Source organism: Talpa europaea (genome assembly GCF_964194135.1).
Source record: "Talpa europaea genome assembly, chromosome: 14".
Lineage (NCBI taxonomy): Eukaryota > Metazoa > Chordata > Mammalia > Eulipotyphla > Talpidae > Talpa > Talpa europaea.
Genome location: NC_140082.1, coordinates 19,274,218 through 19,289,048, shown reverse-complemented (window position 1 = coordinate 19,289,048; position 14,831 = coordinate 19,274,218). Strand labels below are relative to the sequence as shown.

The 14,831-nt window shown below is 38.2% G+C and overlaps 1 protein-coding gene across 1 annotated transcript in view; it reads right to left on the bottom strand.

Moving 5' to 3' along the window:
- Window positions 1-14,831, bottom strand: part of LOC311183681 (ankyrin repeat domain-containing protein 26-like) — a gene marked incomplete at its 3' end in the record, with an annotated part of 69,195 nt that overhangs the window by 44,903 nt on the left and 9,461 nt on the right. Inside the window, exons 5-7 of the mRNA XM_084253226.1 lie at window positions 13,732-13,869; window positions 9,328-9,391; window positions 6,171-6,294 (exon numbers count right to left, since the gene is read on the bottom strand). Coding sequence (XP_084109352.1) covers window positions 6,171-6,294; window positions 9,328-9,391; window positions 13,732-13,869 — 326 coding nt within the window. The remainder of the gene's footprint in view (window positions 1-6,170; window positions 6,295-9,327; window positions 9,392-13,731; window positions 13,870-14,831) is intronic.

The window sequence follows — 14,831 nt, the reverse complement described above, 5'->3', positions numbered from 1 at the left end:
CATATATCTGGGATGATCTTACTGGGTCATTACATTTGATTCGTAGCATTACATTGCTGTATTTGATTTTCTAAATGTTGAGGATTTTTACTTACAGGTTCATCAGAGACATTGGCTTATATTTCTCTTTTTTTTCTGACTGGTTTTCAGATCAGGGTAATGTGGTCTCATAAAATGAATTGGGAGCTCCCCGCCCCACCTTCTAATTTTTTGAAGAGTTTGAGAAAAATAGGTATTGCATCATCTTTGAGCATTTAGTAGAATTCACTAGTGAAATCATTGGTTCTGGGCTTTCATTTTTAAGGAGAGTTTTGTTTAGCTTGTCAGTTTCTGAGCTTGTGATTGACCTACTCAAGCCATCTTTCTTTTTTTTTTTTAAAGATTTATTTATTTATTTATACAAGCATTGGGTACAGTCAGAAGCAGTGGAGGGTGAAAGAATTCACCAGAGTCAGAGTGGGGAACAGAACAGGCAGACTGACAAAATACACTGCTGAGGGGAGCAGTGGGCGCATCAGGAGAGGTCTGCGTGCCATGTGGGATTGAACCAGCGCTGCAGAGGCTGTGGGCAGCTTCGCAGCCCAGCGCTCAACTCAAACAATGTGCCACCAGAGGAGGCCCTCAAGCCATCTATTTCTTCCTGATCAAGTCTCAGATGACTGTATGATTCTAAAAATTTGTCAAGTTCCTCTAGGTTGTCCAATTTGTTTGCACATAGATATTCATAGCTATCATCATTTTTAGACAACATAGCATGCATAGAAAACCAAAAGACTCCATAAAAAACTACAAGAAATAACAAAGTGACATCATACAAAATCAATAAACAAAAATCTTTCTTATTTTCATAGGCAAACAATGGATTAACTAAAAGAGAAATTAAGAGTTGAGCACCAGCAGCATTAGCTTCACCTGGGAATGTGTTAGAAATGCAGGATCCCACACCTACTGCTCAGAATGTGCATTTTTAATAAGGTCTGCAGGTGATTCATTAAAATTCATTAAAATTTGAGAGACTGTCTATAGTAAGGTTGCTTTCACATTCCTATACCTTAACTTACCCTTCTGGAATCTAGTCTCAACACTCTGGAATCTACCACTTCCCCAAAACTGAAACTGCTTTAGAAGTCATAAACTTTTTATCAGGTCAATGAACTTTTTATCAGGCCATTTTGCTTCCTTAATTGCCCCATAACTGACCCTACTCTCTTGTTTTTAATTCTCTTATGATGGCCTATATGATACTATCCTATGATGCGGCAACATTTTATATGGCATTAAAATAGCTACATGTAGAGCTGACCACATATGCTTATGTCCACCCATGGAAGATAAAACAGAGCTTGCAGCATCAGGTACCTCAGCCCTCAAGGCCTCCCCAACAATGAGGAAAACAGTAAGAGTAGGGAAAATTTTGTATATTTCTGATAAGCTTTAGTACTTGAAACTCACTTTATGGTCTTCCTACATTTTGACACTTTTATTTTTATTACCACAATTATTTTACCACCTTCCACCTGCTTCTTTTTCCTTCATTTACTCCTTGACTCTCTCTCCCTTTCTCATTCTTCATTCCTCCTTTCGCTCTTCTTTATTTTCTAACTTTCCTTGGATCTTAGAGGATCTGGAAATGTTATTAAGAATTTGGCTCCTTCAGGGGCACTTTCAATTTAGTCTGAGGTTGACACCTGATAAGACAACTTATTTCCTTTTCACTTCTTCTTTTCTTTACTATATATTTAGCAAAATTATTTTCTTTTGCTATTAGAATATAAATTTGTGTTTAAAATCAGCATACTATCAAATGAGCTTTTTATGAAATGTACTTCCTACCTTCTATTTGTCCACTTAATATATTTTTTTCTCTTTGATCTGCAGCTCCAGATAAATGATCAATATGCTTCTCTGGAAGACACTCAGAAATACTCTGTTTAAAATTAAAATCAATAATTGTTACAGGGCAGGGAGGGAGCCCCCCACCCCGAATCTCCAAACCTGCCTTCACTAGATAGGTTCTGCTATCTGCTGCATCAAGACAAAACATACTCTAGTGCATAACACCTTTAATGGAAGGAACTTTAATACAATTAGTGTGCAACAAAGAATAAAGATTCTGAATCAAACACCCAGAGTCACCCATCCTCTGGTGAGGAAATGCTCAGCCAAACATGGTTGGCCAAAGGCAAGGCCACTGAGGCCAGAAAGCCTGCCACAAGTCTAAGGTACCTCCTTAGGGAACCGTAGGAAAGGGGAAGGAAGAGCCCAGCTCTTCTGAGTCAGGGGGAGCAAAATCAAAATCAAGATAAAAGCTGCCATTGTTAACCTCCTCACAGGTCTCTCACTCACATCTGTTTCAATCAACCCAAGACTAAGAAGCAAGAACAACTTCTTTGCATGTCTCCTGCTCCATGTGTCTTCTCCAGGTCATCTTGCTTCCCATATTTCTTCCTGCCTCCCTTCTTCAGCCTCCTCCCCAGCATCTTCTCCTCCCTGCTCAGCCCACCCTCCCTTGGGTGGGCCAGGGAACTGGAACCTTACCTTTCCCTGGGGACTACCCTGCTACATAGTGAGCTGCATAAAGATTTCCCAATCCCTTCTTAAGAAAATATCTGAATTTCCAACTTTAAATGCAATTAGCTTTAACAGGAGAAGCATGTATTGAAAACCAAACTGTTAAAGTGAAAAACTTCATCTATGCTCCCTAGATCAAATATATCTTTACTCTTCAGTGGTGGTTGACTCTGTAAATTGAGCATAAATATTTACATAGACAAAATTGCTAGCTTACATGCACATTTAAACAGGAACTAACTTGAAAATGCCCAACTCTACATTGCTTTCCCCAACAAAATAAACAGGCTTCAAAATACATGTATTAAAAAAAGTTTTAATGTGCACACTTGCTATAAATTAAAAATATTTCCATTAACATTTTTTTTAGTGTTAAAAGATACTTGGCATGATAAGAAACCATGGAGTATGTGGTATTGAGTATAAAAAATATTATTGAAGCTGTTTCATTTAGGGTAACAAGGACATGGAAAATCCAACATTTTTTTAAAGGTTGCATACACTTTATTTTCACTAAATATTATTATAGGTGGTGACTTATTTGTGGGGTATATCTAATGAGTAGCATTTAAAACTGGATTATTTACTATATCTTAAAAGTGTTTTTATTCTTTTCATAAATAAACAGCAGACTGGTGTCAATTTAATTCCATGATTGTATGCTTTATTGTATTGATCTTCCACAATTAATTAATCTATTCAACTATTAAAAAATGACCATGTTCCATAATAGAAAAAAGATATTGTGATCTGGGCTGCCATGAGCGATGTTTTAATTGCTCTTTGTACACAAGAGGCACAAATTTTCCCCGACGCATTCACAGGAGTGAAATTGCTGGGTAAATGTTTTGCCTTTCTGCCCAGTAGTTTTCCAATGGGATATTATAAATCTTTTCCACGGGGTCTGGTGTGAAATACATGGAGAGAGGAGTTAATGACAGTACAGGTGAACTGACACTGAGGAGAAATCAAATAGAAGACACAGGGCAACAGAAAGCAGAGACAGAACAAGGCCTTTGTCACCAGGAGCTCAACAGTGCACAAGACGTGGGTGTAGTAACATCAGAGACCAGAGCTGTGGTCAGATTCTGAAATGTTCCAATTCTGGGGGTAGCTGGAGATAACACCTCTAGTAAAGCGTTGGAAGTGAGAACAAGATTGGTGATGTCAGACATTGTTCTCCTCTTCTCAACTGTAGGGGACATTTTTTACCATTTACCACAGAGCATGCTGCTGTTGGTACATTTTTTGTGGATGGAGGAAATCTCCAGTAAGCCCTATTTTCTAGGATTTACTTTTTATTCAAAGATAGGGATCACATGTTGTCAAATGGTTTTTCTGCATCTTTCAAGATTGATTTTTTCCTCTTTGTGCTATTCTTGTGATGAATTACATTATTGTATATATCAAGGAACATTGCACTCCTTTCTAAAATAAACCCCAATTTGGGGGTCATTTTTCTTGAGTATTTTTGCACCTAAGCATATGAGACAACCAGGACTTTAAGTTTTCTTTTTTTTTAAATGTCCTTAGGACTTGGCATCATAAAATTAATTGGATATTTTCCTTTTTTTCTTTATAGAGGAATAATTTAGAGTAAGTATAACTGAAATGTCTGGAAGTGTTATTAGTGAGTTTTTCTGGACTAGAATTTTTTTTTAAAGATTTATTTATTTATGCACACAAGAACGGGGGTACAAGCCAGAGGTGTGGGGGGTGAGAGGATTCACCAGAGACAGGGCGGGGAACAGAACAGGCAGACGGACTGAAATACACTGCTGAGGGGAGCAACGGGCACAACAGGAGAGGTCTGCTGTGCCATGCAGGTAGCTCCCTGGCCGGGGATTGAACTCGTGCTACAGTTACTGCTGATAGCTTCATAGGTTGCGTCTTAACCACTTGTGCCACCAGGGAGGCCCTGGACTAGAATTTTAATCATGAGGAATTTTTGTTTGTTTTATTACAGTTTAAATTTCTTTAACAGAAAAGACACTATTCAGATTTCCTATTTTCTCTTCTATCAGCTTATATATTACACTTACATAAGCCTGCTAAAACTTAGCATACCCTGAATTAGAAATACAAGTGCCCATTTTAACTTTTCCATTTTTTTATATTGCTGCCATTTTTATTGTCCTTTGGGTTTAAAAAAAGATGTCCTTCATATTTAGAAGTCACTAAATGTCACTGTGATCATACTGTCTTTATCTTCTACAGAATCCTTTAGATTTTCCTAAGTGCTTTGACATTTGTTACTATATCTGTTCATTACACATACTTGGGTGGTGGGTATGACTATCATGTTTATAAATGAGGTCACTGACATTCAAACAACTTCAACAAAACCATACAAGATTCTGTGGCTAGGAAGTCAGGAGGCTAACATCTTCTGACTTCAAATGTATGCCAGTGTCAGCATGCAGCCGCCGCCTCTATTGAAGGGAGTTGGCCCTGCTCACCTCTCTCCACACTTGTCACCCTATGGTAGCCATCCTTACATCACATGTACTTTACTACAAATACAGCTGTCGTACACAATGCAATGCATGCTATTTTAACTATGCAAAATGGTTTTCACTTATTAAAACACAACTAAACCAAGTTGTTGTTGTTATAATACCACATACTTATTACTACTTCCTGTGCTTTTCCTGGCCCTGAAATTTTCCTTGCAGAACTACTTGATGATCCAAATAAAACAATAAATTTAAGACCCACTCATTATCATTTGAAATAACAAGTTATAAAAACTATAATCCAAGCTGTTTCTCTCTGAATCTCACTAAATGTTTTACCATAATCATGTAGAAGATACTATCATGAATTTTGCCACAGGTTGACCAGAAATAATTCTTTAGTCTTTAGATCAACTTAATTCATGTCATCTAAGCCTTAGTTTATGGCACTGTACTATACTGGCTTCATTAATTGAAGTCGCCAATTAGCGGACTTGTGGGATGTACTAATATTTTTAACACATAATTATCTTATTAATTATTAGTTAAAGGCTATGAGGAAATAATTTTATAGCAAAATCAGAGGTGACAAAGTAAATCCAAAGCATCTTCTTTTATGTTTTAACACCATTCAGTGCTTATATTTTAAAATGTTGCAAATAGAAGACAGTACCTCAAGACACCAAAGTGACTGCACATCTTCCTCTTCTAATCCTAATGCCGGTGTCATGTCTAGAAAATGCAGTCACAGAGTCATACAAGAGAACATTTTTTTTCTTTTTTTTCTTTTTAAAATTTTTACTTCATTGTTCATTTTTAAATAATATTTGCTTCCCCCCACCCCCTCAGGCATAGTCCCTCTAGAGTTTTCTTCACCAATGCACCTGTGCACCATCACCACAAACATATACAAGTCTCTCTTTATTCATGACTGTTTCAACTAAATAAAAATGACAGCAGAAAGGAAATTCAGAGGGCGGATGATCTTCAGGAAGTAAAAGTTGGTAGTAATCAGGGTACATATGAAGAAAGGTAGCAAAAAAAAAATTTTTAAGTGGAGATTATATTTAGAACTACATGTTAGCTTTGTTTATATTACCATTTAAACACAGGACAAAAATTCAGAGAAAATCGTTAACTTACCACTTCTATTAGTTTTGTGTCTTCCATCAACATAAGTCAAATGGTAATTCTTAATCTGCTGTTGTGGAGCACTTTCACTGCCAATGTCTTCTTTTTTTCCAATTACTGACTTTGTGGCCCCTTCCTATAAAAACAAAACAAAATCCCAACTTTAGAAAATCTCATATTCATCCACTTAACTCAGTCAATAACAACAAAGATTTACTGTATCAGTCAGATCCTAGGCCCTCACCTGGGAGCAGCTGGGAAGAGGTAAATGATATTTTAGGAAGGGTGGAGATACACGGAAACAAGAACAGAACAGTGTGGTCCACAAGTTCTGCAACTGAAGTGAATAAAGTATCTCAGAGCACAAAGGAGAGAACATTCTGCTGTACCTGGGAAGCTGGGGAAATAACACAACGATTGGGATGTTTCTTGAAAGAGAAATTGCAGAGGGAAAGGTGTGAAGGGCATTCTAGACGGGACAGTAAGAGGAAGAAAAAAAAAAAAGAGGCATGAAACAACATAGCAAATGTGAACACCAAAGGCATGTGGTGACACCAGAACAGAGTGATGGGGAAATGTGATGGGGAAATAAAACCAGAGACTAACCCGAGAGAGGGGGTGTCCCACTAGCACAGGAACGTTCCCCTCCTGCCAGGGGCCTCCACTAAGTGAGCAGGGGTGCCCGTAGATCATCACAGCTATATTTTGGTTACTCTGGCAGTGTTGTAAAGGTAACGCAATGAGAGCAAAGCTAGAGATGTGCATCTCAAAATTGCAGGTGAGAAAGTGGTTACGATAGTAAGATAGGGAATAAAGGTAAGCAGGTACAAGTATCCAACTCGGCGAGTGGCCGGACACGGTGATCTCCAGGAGCGTTGGCGTCCAGGACTCTTCCTGCTTCTGGATTTGAGTGGTGAAAACAGAGTAAAAGACAAAGAGCCAGGAAAGAGAAAAAGGCTAGAAGGAAAGTGACTTCAGTTGGAACCCATCAAATTTGAGGCACCCATAGGACTTAGAAGAGAGATTTGGAAAAATATATTGGGAGCAGGAGTAGGTGAAGGCACTCAGTCATATGATGTTATGAAGGTAAATAGTTGTAAAATATACTAAATTGGTAGAATTAAATAATGCAAACCTACACAGAACTCTGAAATATGGAAAATAAAAATAAGAGCAGGGGAGAAAACCTGGGATTCCATTTTTCAATTACATATTTCAAACTTTGTTTCAAGGATATAAAATACACTTTTCTGAATCTATTCACTTCTGGAATTCTATAGCAATGTGCCTTTGTATAAGTTTAACAGAGGTATTTATATAACACCAGTTCAAGATGTTAAAAGACCACTCCCCTTTTTCTTTCCAATTTATTTATTTACCTTTAATGAGGCAACACTGGTTTATAGCACTGCATATGATTTAGAAGTTTAGGACCACACCCTTCAGGTTTTATGTCACACCACATGCCCCTCCGAGGCACCCAGTCCTCCACCACAATCTACTCTCCCTCTGACAAGAATATTTCTAAATTTTAATCTTAAAAGCAAAGTTTTAAATTGTGAAAGAAAAATCCTTCACCTGGAAAGGATTTTTCCAGATGAAGCACCCAAAGTTACCCATCCCCTCGTGGGGAAATGCCCAGCCAAACCGAGTCGGCCCAAAGTAGGGCACTGAGGCCAGAAAGCTTCCCACAAAGTCTAAGGCACCTTCTGGTGGGGGCCTATAGGAAAGGGACAGAAAATGCCAGGCAAGTCTGAAAGGAAAAGAGCAAAATCAAGATAAAGGCTGCCATTGTCAGCCTCCCCATGGTTCGCTCACCCACGTCTGTTTCAATGTCTCCTTCCATGTCCCCCAAGTCCCTGGTACAAGTCCGAGGCCAAGAAGCAAAGGTGGCTTCTTCACATGTCTTTCTGCTCCACCTGCTTCCTCCAGCCTTCTTTCTCTCTCTCTCTCCACTTCTTCTCCTTTCTTCTTCCTAGTCTTCCTCTTAGTTCCATGCCTAGTCTTTTCTAGTTTCCACACCCAGTACTGCTCCACTCTTCCCTTAGGGTGGGACAGGGAATCTAGAACCTCCCCTTTCCCTAGAAATAACCCTCTTATATTAACATCACAAGAGTCTTACTTTGTTGATGTGTCTTTGACTTAATTTGCAACACTTTTAAAGGATACTTTATTTACATTTGTAACAATCTTAGGAGTCCTTGGGAAAATATTTCCTCTTAACTCAAAAATAAAATCTAAAGCAAAAAAAAATTATACATGAGTAATTTAAAAGTGTTATTGAAAAAACTTACATTAAGAAATTTAAATTCATTATTATATTTTGAAATGTGTTTGCATGAATTACCTCTTGTAGGGGAAATTATGAGCATTTAGTTTTTAGTAGAATCTAATTTAGATGAATTGAAACAGTATGAATTGCTTCTATTCTGCTTCTATTCTGACTGAGGGAAAGAAAAAAGGAAAAAGGGTGTGTAACAGGGTGGTCCCCAGGAAAAAGGGAGGTTCCAGGTTTCCAGCCCCACCCAAAAGGAGGGTGGAGCTGAGCAGAGAGAGAAGAAGCTGCAGAGGCGACTGAGGAAGGAAGGGAGCAGGATAGAGACCCAGAAGGAGAGCTGGAGGAGGCGCATGGAGCCAAGAGACACATGAAGAAACTACATTTGCCTTTTGGTCGTGGACCGGGTGACACAGATGTGGGTGAGAGATCTCTGAGAAGGTGACAATGGTGGTTTTTGTCTTGATTTTGATTTTGCTCTTTTCCTTTCAGACTTGTCTGGTTGTTTCTGATCCTTTTCTGTGGGTCCCCACTGGAAGATGCTTTAGATTTGTGGCAGGCTTTGGGGCCTTGTTCTGGACCAATCCTGCTTGGGTGGACTTTTACCCATGAGGGGACGGGTAACAGGGTACTTGATTTAGAAACTATATTCTTTGCCTTTCCTGTATTGTTTTCTAATTGTATTAATTTTCCTTCCCATTAAAGTCTGATATGTTTTGTGCTGATGGGGCGGATGGCAGAAACTATTTAGAGCAGGCAGGTTTGTGGGGCCTGGGGTACCACTCTCCCTGCCCTGTAACAGGTGGAAGAGTGACACATGAATGAAAGTCATAGAAACTACTAGATAGAAAGTAAATTCTGTGCAGGAAAATTAATTTCATTAGAACACTTTACCTGGTTTTCAAAATCCAGGTCATCATCACGTGATATAGGGCAGGAATCATCAATGCTAAGTTTGCTGGGAAGACATTAGAGATAAAACACACACAAAAATGAATTGTTTCATTTCTACATTTCAAAACTCAAGTGAATGTCAGCTCTATATATGGCAAATAAAGTCTCTTGCCATAACTAAAATTTGGCCTCTATTTTAAAAGCACTTTCTGCCTCTACCTCTCCCAACCTGTGAAATATTCAATAAGTACCCATTGTTAGTGCCTGTAACAAAAGAAGACCTGATATTCCTTATAAAGATATTACTTATAAATATTACTTACAAAAGACCTATACTTCCATGACCATGGATAGCTGAGATCTGCCCTAAATACCTTGATGATAAAAACAAGGTATTCGTTACCACTCTATTGTCAACATGTTGCCACAAATACTCGGACTACCAGGCTTCTTAGCAAAACACTAAATCAAAGTTAACACATAACTACATTGAACTTTCTGAGTTGATCTCATTGGGATACGTCTCTTTACATGAGTACCTCCCAATCTATGCTGAGGGGCAAGAGAATGGATTGGGAGCCAGAGAGACTCATGGTGAATTCATGGTCAGTAGCCTTGTTAACAACAGCATCGCAGGCCAATTAATCAGCCTTCCTGAACCACAGTTGCTAATCAGTAAAATGTAGGCTGTGCAGCACAGTTGCTTTGCAAAACCACTGAGATCGAGATAGGAGATGACAAATGTGATGCACATAATACGGTGTCTAGTCCACAGTAAAACTCTCAACAAATGTTAGTTCCTTTTCTCTACATGTCCTTAGTTAACATAATTTTTCAAAATCCATAAAATAGTCTTACTTCCATAAGGAGTCTTCTTTAGAACACATATACACTAGAAAAGAAAAAGTATAATATATTTTACATCACAATCGAAAAATACAGAATACTAAAAGCGTAAGACTGATGCTTTGCTGAAAAGTACTATTCGTTTGGCGTCACGCCTGGAGACTGCACTAGAGGGCATATTAATTAGACTATTGGTGGGCAATTAATGCATTAGGAACTCTTGTGGGTTTTTTTTTTTAAGATTTATTTATTTATTTATTTATACAAGAGCTGGGGTACAAGCCAGAGGTGCAGGAGGATGAGCCAATTCACCAGAAACAGAATGGGGAACAGAACAGGCAGACTGACTGAAATACACTGCTGAGGTAGCAGCGGGTGAGACATGAGAGGTCTGCTGCATCATGTGGGTATCTCCCTGGCTGACCAGGAATCGAACCCGTGCTGCAGAGGCTGCGGACAGCTTCACAGCACTGCGCTCAACCCACTGAACCACCAGGGAGGCCCTCTTGTTTTTTGGTTTTTTTTTTTTTTTTTTTTGCAGGAAAAAAAAATCTATGTCCCCTCCCTTATATTTATCAAAGACAAGAAAAGAAAAATGGTATTTATCAAAATTTGGTAGATACAAGTAAACCAATCTGTTCAGAAGACCATAGTCCTGAACAAACCCCCTGAGATTGAAACAAACTGGTATCACTAGCAGAATCAGCATAATAAACTTCCCATGACTGGCATGATGGCTGGATGCCCACCATTAGGAGTGGTTAGAAGACAGTGTAATAATTTTGCTGTGTCACAAGACAACTTCTCCAGCTCTTTAGTCAGTTTAGGATGACAAACCCATTACAAGGAAACTTAGATTTTTCTCTCCCTTAACTTTTTACATTAAGTAATCACTGGGTCATATTATCTGTACCACTTTTCTGTCTTTGCTTTTTATTTCCACGGCTGCTAACCTCATCAGACATAGGGGGTTTGTTTTGTTGTTTTTGCTTGTGGTTCCTTTTTTTAATCAAAATCACAAGTTGACTCATATAACAACATGGCCATGGTGACTAATTCCTTTGATAGAAATAAGAAAGCCATAAAGTCAATGCAATACATTGCTCTTTCATAATCAAAACTCCCTTATTCTTACTTCTTATCTATGCAGGACACCAACAGTACTTCATTATCTGCAGTCTTACCTGGATTTCTATTTTGAGAAGTGTTAAGTCTTGGCTCTTGTTTAAACTGAGAAATTAATTGATGAAAGCTATGTGAAAAAAAGGTGATCAATAATATTACCATATTAATACTGATATGGAAGTCATTTAAATTCTTAGATTATTAAAGATAATGCCAGAAATTATATCCCATGTACTTCAAATATGAAAATTCTATGAACTTTTTACTAAGCACAAAATTTAAAGAAAAAAAAATAAAGCACTCGTGAATTGAGGCGTATATGCACAGGAAATAGAGTAAGCTTGACATTATAGAAAGTGTTTTGAATTCAGCAGATATCTTAGCTGTATAACCAAGAGCTATTTGTTGATACATAATTCATTATTGTTCAGCTCAAAGGTTCTCTATAAAATGGGAACCAGTCTTATTTCACAAGATTGCTGGAAGATTTGTTGAGATAATAACCTTGTTCCTAAAAAAAAATTACTCAGAGAAATAATGAAGCAATGGAATAATTTTCTCTTTAACTTTATTGCTGATGTTATTTTGGAATCCCAAGTAAAACCCAGTGTGCATGTGCATGTGCGTGTGTGTGTGTGTGTGTGTGTGTGTTTACATTCTAACAATCAAATATTGCAGTTTGTAACAAATGTTATTAATTGGGGTTATTACCTGTTTATTCCTTATGGTTTTTAATTCAAGGTATCTCAGCTATTATATAATCTGTAGCTAAATTTATTTATAAATACATTACCTCATTAGATAAAATTACTGTCCCCATTAATTGTAGCTAATCATATCAAGAACAGAAAACTAAGATGTTAGACTGCCCTTCACTCCTACTACTCCTTCTCTACTTAATCCAACTCTGAGGCAGCAGCTCTTTATTAGAATGATGCTTAAGTTTCTCAGCACTATCACCACTATGACCAGAATTTGATCCCTGGTCAGGAAGCTAACCCACATATGGTGTAGCAGACCTCTCCTATCTCACCTGCTGCTCCTCTTAGCAGTGTATTTCAGTAAATGCACTTGTTCTGCTCCCCACTCTGTCTCTGGTGAATTCTCTCACCCCCCTGTACCTCTAGTGTACACCCCAGTTCTTCTACACAAAAGGAAAAAAAAAAAGAATGATGCTTAACCTGTTCATCTCCAGCTGACCTGGAAGACATAGACATAAGCTTAATTTCATAATTCATGGATACTGGTGAGTCATGGGTGGAGTTTAGCTTTCCCAGTGCAAACTAACCTACTTTAGACTCAGAGGTTTCTGCTGAATGACTTCCTAGTGAGGTAGAAGCTGAAAATATTTTGAAACTTGACTTAGATACAAGTCACTTGTGAGACTTTCATTGTTATGTAAAACAGACCACATGAGGGGTCAACCTTAATTATGGAATCTCAGGCAAGTTGGTGCCCCCCACTCTGAGGAAGTGATATGGGATGTCCCATAACATAAGAAAAAGTGTTCCATGTGATATAAAGCAGCTGTGGGCTACAGATCTCCCAACACAAGGTCTCTTCCTGTACCATTACTTGACCCTCTCTGACAGCTTATAATGGTCCCAGCTACCATCTGCTAGCAGAAAAAGCAAACGAGACCCTCAAAGATAACTCATTGTGAAGGTCTCAGCTAAGATATGGGCTCCATGTAAGGATTTTGAGAAAAGGGGGAAGACTGTGTGTGACTAAAACTTGGAGGCCCAGCTGCCTGAATGAGTGTTCATGCTCTGAATAGTGGTTAAGAACATGGGTACGTGTATGTGAACTAAAGGAAGCTGTGGCTTTAAAGTCTAAGTGGGGATCACCATGGAGACTGAGGATCTAGATCAGCAGGGATACCCTGGGAGCAACAGACGATCATGAGCAGGTGCAGACCAGTTTCAATAGCTACGATGCAGCAACAGAGTCAACAGAAAAAAATGACTAGAATGTCACGCCCCATAGACATCTGAGTTGTGGAAGAAGAGAGTCTACTTTGGATAGAGGGAAGTCCTCAGATTCTTGGAATGTTCAAGAGGGGGAGTATAGAATAGCCCCCAGTGAGAAGAAGGGAATGTCCTGCTAGCAGGAATAATCCAAAACCCAAATAACTGACCAGAAAAATAAGACATGTTGCATCATTTTGTATCCCATGCACAGGGGTTACACTGAAGTGGTTACCGTTAGGATTCCAAAGGATAAAGATCTAAAATTATTAAGAATCCTGTGCCCATTCCTACTCCTAACTAGTCTAGCCTTGGCTTGCTTTCTGGCTGATGATATGGACTAACTCCCTGCCATCCACCACTGCCTGCCCAAATTATAGAGTCTTACCTGTTACCTAAGAAGCAGCAATTACATTACTTCAAACCTAAGGTCAGTGATAACTTTCATTTTAATGTAAACACTTACTCCGTAAATCCACTACTAAGTGCATGCTCTTCTGCAGTGTTTCCAAAGATATCTTCAGAAGAGACATCACTACCTTGTTGAAGAAGCAGCCTGATTAAACTTATTGCCTCACACTTTACAGCAAACATGAGGGCTGTCCTAAAAGAACAGAGAGATAACTTCACCCTTAGGAACTTCAGTTATTTCAGTAGCTAATTTGACTATTTTACCAAGTGAAAGTCTCCCCTGTTTGAATAGAATGGACCACTTATGCATGTAAGTATTCAAGTTTCAGACCTTAAGGCTATAAGGAAGCCTCTTGTCCCACTGGGACATTCCATAGCAGAAGTTTTTCATTTAAAGTCCTCAATGGACAAGAAACCGTGCTAAGTTCATTTATCTAAATTTGATGAATGTTTATATGAAAAAAATCCCATTTCTTCTTTAGTCTGATCCATTGTACTACAAGTCAGCTAGAAGCCAGATAAGTAAAAGTGATTTGCAAGCTTAAAAAAATAATATTAAGAAAATTAACAAATAATGAGTATATAAAATAATATTTGCAGTTAATGATAATGATAAGCATGCGCTAGGCACTAAATTAAATGCTCTATCTATAATCTTACACAAAACCACACTTCAAGGACATATGGTTAGCCCTTGAACAATGCAGGAGATAGGAACACAGACTCTTGAGCAGTTGAATATCCCTGCTTTTAGCTGTCCCAGCACATAACTACTATTAGACTACTGACCAGTAGTTTGAGTGATAACACATTCGATTACTTTTATGCAATTATGAATGAACACTGCATGCTTACATTTGTTTAATTTTCTCTCCATTGCAAATGGTGCCATCTAGAGTCTGTGTTTGTGTGCATAAGTTTTGATAAATTTTAACATTTCATAATAGATTTGTGTATATTTTATGGTAGTAAGTGATCAAATCATCTATGGCCTACCTACATATTATACATTCATGACACACATAACTTTTTCAGTATTTCTCAGCTGCTTAGTTTGCAAGTTTTTCAAATGGTTGCAAAGCTTGTAAAACTTTCCCCCAATATATTCATTACCCAAAAATGCTCCTATAAGTGAACCCATGCAGTTTAAACCCA